Source organism: Echinops telfairi, unplaced genomic scaffold (assembly GCF_000313985.2).
Source record: "Echinops telfairi isolate 266 unplaced genomic scaffold, ASM31398v2 ScPeMD7_5;HRSCAF=22, whole genome shotgun sequence".
NCBI lineage: Eukaryota > Metazoa > Chordata > Mammalia > Afrosoricida > Tenrecidae > Echinops > Echinops telfairi.
The window spans coordinates 13,346,215-13,350,747 of NW_022103901.1; the positions used below are offsets into that span (position 1 = coordinate 13,346,215).

At 62.0% G+C, this 4,533-nt stretch overlaps 1 protein-coding gene across 3 annotated transcripts in view; it reads right to left on the bottom strand.

Annotated features, from left to right (window-relative positions):
* Positions 1-219: 219 nt before the first annotated feature.
* Positions 220-4,533, bottom strand: part of METTL27 (methyltransferase like 27) — a 4,516-nt gene continuing 202 nt past the window's right edge. Inside the window, exons 2-6 of one of the 3 annotated variants that reach the window (XM_045285890.1) lie at positions 4,275-4,430; positions 3,676-3,804; positions 3,377-3,488; positions 2,873-2,965; positions 220-611 (exon numbers count right to left, since the gene is read on the bottom strand). In XM_045285890.1, coding sequence (XP_045141825.1) covers positions 304-611; positions 2,873-2,965; positions 3,377-3,488; positions 3,676-3,804; positions 4,275-4,391 — 759 coding nt within the window. In that variant the 5' untranslated portion in view covers positions 4,392-4,430 and the 3' untranslated portion in view covers positions 220-303. Of the gene's footprint in view, positions 612-2,872; positions 2,966-3,376; positions 3,513-3,675; positions 3,805-4,274; positions 4,431-4,533 lie in introns of all 3 variants that reach the window. The other 2 variants (XM_045285888.1, XM_004705996.2) reach the window with 2 other exon arrangements.

Here is a 4,533-nt window from a genome sequence, read left to right on the forward strand (position 1 = left end):
GGGTGTCTGGGAGTGGCTTGGGTCTCCGCCGTGTCACCTGGTCTTGACCTTCACCCTGCCCGTGTCAGAGCGCACATATTCAGAGCCCCACTCTCATTGGTGAACTGAGGGTGCCCACCACACCGGGGACAGGGACAGTCACCCCGAGCATCGGCCTGGGCTGGAGGCCCCCCGTCACCCTTTCTTGCCGCGAGGGCTACTTTGTCCAGGGCTGTTCTCTCGTTCTGCGGAGCTCATTTAATAGGCAGCACATTCTTGGGGAGCATTCACCCAGTACCCTTTTACAGATGAAGCCAAGAGGCCCTAGCAGCTGGGGTCGATACAGGTGGGGTCACTGGCAAGGGGCTGGGGGCTGGGCCTTGTCCCTGGGGCCTGGGCCGCCTCCTGCTTTCGGTACAGGTAGATGATGCCCGAGATGAAGCCGATGTCGTTGGCATCATTGCTGGTCACCACCTCTTGCTCGGCAGTGGCCAGCTCCCACCGGTCCACAGGCCAGGCCGCCAGGCGTTCCCACGCTCCGGCTTCCTCGAGCCCCTGCAGGGTGGTCTCCAGCGCCTCCTTAAACAGGAGGTTGGACGGGTTGGTCCGGGTGGTCAGGCACACCAGCCCACCTAGGGAAGGGGGCGGCAGGCGAGGGGTGAGTCAGGAGAGGCTGGCCCTCCCAGCTCGCATCTTCCGGTTCAGCCCTGGGGCTCCCCTCCTCCAGACGCAGCCTCCCGGGCGCCCCAAGACCCAGCCCAGCGGCTTACTCATGGCAGTTCTGAACCAAAGCGCCAGAAAGAGGCTCCTTCCTGCCTGCCTCGCTTCCGTCCCCCCTCCCGCCCCACCCCGCCAGCCTCCCATCTCCAGCTTGTGTGGGTGCAGGGAGGGCAGAGAGAAGCGCTAGGGCTTTAAGCCTAGGGCAGGTTCCTTGACTGCTCTGAGCCTCAGGCTCTCAGGTGGCCAAGGGGCCCTGCTCCCCCCCCCTCCCCCCACCAGAAGTCTGGTGTGTATAGAATGCCTGGCTCACTCCCAAATTCCAGGTGGGATAACCCTGTCCCTGAGGTCTCATCCAGGCCCCTGCAGTGAGGTGGCACTGTCACTGAAGAAGGGCAGGGGAGACCCGTGACTGCAGGGAACACCTGGTGACAGGGACATGTGAGAGGTGGGCAGAAGGGGCCCTGGCGGTGGGGTTGGGATGGGCAGGGAAGATCTGAATGCTGCCATGTTGGGTTTTCAGGTTTAATCTCTAGCCCTCTGGCTGACCTCGCCAGTGTCCTCTCGCTGCACCCCAACCTGCCCGGACCTGCCTGGGCTTAGCCGGGAACTGAAGGCAGCAGGGAGGGGGATCTGGGTGATCTTCCGGGGATAAGGACACCGGCTGACTTCCTGACAGCGTGCTGTGGCCAGCAGAACCTCCAGGCCCTCAAACTGCCGTCTCCTTTCGACCTGCCGGGCTTCCCTGACCCTGGACACGGATGGCCTGCAGGCCTGTCCTAGCCCTTGCCCTGCTCTGGTGGCCATGGGCCTCCTGCTGCCCTCCTGGACCCCGCTGCATCGGTGAGGGAGGGCCCAGAGAGCGCACAGCCATCTCCCCAGAGCACAGGGCAGGGCACACAGTAGGTGTGCAGGAAATGTCATTGCCCCTGCACCTCGGCCCACCTCTAGTGTACCAGACACGCCCATGGAAGCGAGCCGGAACTGGCAGCTGATGGGGCTTTCTGCTCGCGCAGAGAGTTAACCCTAGAAACCACAGCGACAGTTCTCTGCTGCCCTGTAGAGTTGCTGTAAGTCAGAATGAATGACTCAGAGAACGGGTGAATGAACGAACCGGAGGAGCTGGCTTACACGAAGAAGCACGGGGCATCAGGGTTGGGAGGAACCTGCAGTCTGCCCATGACCAGGACCTGGCTCCCTGACAGCGAGGAGAACTTGAGGCACATGCTGATGACGATCCAGGACTGCAGCCTGCAGTGTGGATCACAACTCAATGTACAGAAGCCCCAAACCCTCACCGCTGGACCAGCAGGTCACATCATGAAACACGGAGAAAGGGTTGAAGCTGTCGAAGGTCTGGTCTTGCTGGGATCCACAATCAATGCTCACGGCAGCAGCCGTCAAGAGACCAAAAGACGAGTTGCACTGGGTAACTCTGCTCAAGAGCTCTTTAGGGTCTTGAAGAGCAAGGGTGTTACTTTGAGGTCTCAGGTGCACGCACTAACTCAAGCCATAGTGCTTTCCATTACCGTATATGCACGTGAAAGCGGGACACTGACTAAGGACGACCGGAGGAGAATCAATACGCTTGAATGGTGGGTGGCACTGGAGAAAAATACTGAAAGTGTCAGGCGGATCTGTCTTGGAAGTACGGCCAGAGCGCTCCTTAGAGGCAAGGATGGTGAGACTTGGTCTTACGTATTTTGGACATGTTGTCGAGCATGGGAACCATTGGGAGGCGGCGCAGGGCCGGGCAGTGTTTCCTTCTGTTGTGTACAGGGTCGAGATGGGCCAGAACTGACTGACTAGCGCTTCACCACAAGAGTCCGAAATGATTCCAGGGAGGTGAGAGTTTGACCAGTCTGTGAGGAGGCTGGAGGATGAGGGAACTAATCTGAGCACCTACTGTGAACCTGCGAAGATCCTAGAGGCAGTGTCTCACCTGCTCCTTACTGCGGGGAGGGGTCGGGGCCACCCTGGTGTCTGGGGAGGAGCCAGGCTGATGACGAGAGTAGGCTGTTCCCAGCGCCCTGAGTGGTGAGCTGGCTACTAGGATGGCCTGCTGTCCGGGACGGGGGCTGCTGCGGCCATGCCCTGCGGGACTACGGGCAGAGCCTTGGCCTTCCCTCGGCCTGTGTGAAGGGAGACGACGTGTGTCCTTGGAATTGCCCCTCACCTGGCTTGGTGACTCGAAGCAGCTCAGTCACCGCACTGCAGGGCACCTGGCCTTCACTGAGAGCGCCCACCATCAGCACTGCATCGTAGGTCCCTGCGGGAGAGGGGGACGTGGGGACGGGATGGGGGGTTCATCCTCAGGTTACCCAGGAGGGGACAATGTCCTGTGCTGGGGGCCTGGGGAGGGGCAAGGCCTGCCACCGGGTCTTGTGGAGAGGCCGTGGCAGGTGTGGCCCTAGCCTGGGCTGTGGTCAGATCATACACAGGGTAGCGGGCTCAGTGAGGGGACTCCTCGGGCCTCTGAGAGGAGCTCCATGAGGGGGTGGGTGGGGGTTCAGTACGGTGAATGGGAGTGTAACCGGGGGAGGAGGATGGGACTTGGGAGGTGAAGGGGGGCTTGGTGAGGGCAGTCATTCTCAACAAGGGGACTAAGGACAAGGACTCAGAAGGCCCTCAGCAGGGGAGTGGGAGCCAGGCAGGGGGTAGGGGCTTGGGGGGGCAGTACCTTCAGGACTGGGCAGGGGCTCCTGGCCCAGGGTGCAGAGGCTGAGGTTCTGGTACAGGCCTCTGGCCCGAGCCTGTTCCAGCATCCCTGGGCTCCCATCAACTCCGTGCACCTGGTGGAAGCCCCGAGCCTGTAGCTGGGGTAGGGGCCGGGCCTCCGGTCATGTCCCAGCTGGGTCCCCCTATCTGGGAGGGCAGGGGGCCACACTGGAGGCAAGGCCTGTGAGCCAAGGGTGGGCAGGGTAGCATGCTTGAGAAGTGGGGGGCCTGGCAGGGACAGGGAACCTGGGAAGGTCTCACCTCCACAGCCACCAGGCCGGTGCCACAAGCCACATCCAGGATCAGGGCTGGCTGGGGCAGAGCTGAACTAGCTCGGATGAGGCAGTCCACGGCCAGGCTCGGGGCACGGTACTGCAGGGCCGCCACGTCCTGGGGACAGAGTGCTGACCGCCATCCTGTGTCCTAGGGCCTGGGGGACTTCCCATGGGAGTCAGCCAGGTCCAGTGGTGTGTGTGTGTAGCCCCTTCAGGGGTACCGTTAGGGGAGACCTGCCTAGAGGGGGGAGCACCCACTCTGCTCTCGGGTGTTTCTCTGCTGGCAAAGGTGGTTCTCTGTTTAGAGTGGGGTCACTCTCAATGGCCCCTACTCCAGGGTGTCCCCTGGTGGGACTGCAGATCTAAGGTAGGAGGGTCTTAGTCCCTGCAGTCTGGGTGCGGGGCAGGTCTGAGGGCAAGTCTGAGGATGGGCAGGGAAGGGGTCACCAGCTCCCAAGAGAGCAGGACTTCTAGGAGCTGGCCCAGTCACCCTCCCTTCTCACAGCTGTCCCAGGACCAGAGGCGAGCTAACCATTTCCAGTTTACAGATGGCCAGCAGGCCGAGGCCAGGCCCCTAGGGGTTACCTGATCATAGTCGGGGGCCCAGCCGTTATAGAAGTGGAGTTTTCGGGCCAGGTCGGTGATGCCGTGCGAGGCTCCCACTCGCTCCCGCACCTCGGGCAGACCAACCTTCTGCGCCATCCTCCTGTGGGGACACGTCTCCCTGGGTCCCTGCACCTTCTGCCCGACCCCCAGGGCCAGCTGTCAGAACCTCCTGGCCTGGCCACCAACGCCAGGCCTCATTTCACAGTCGGGGACACGAAACGGAGAGGGAGGGACATCT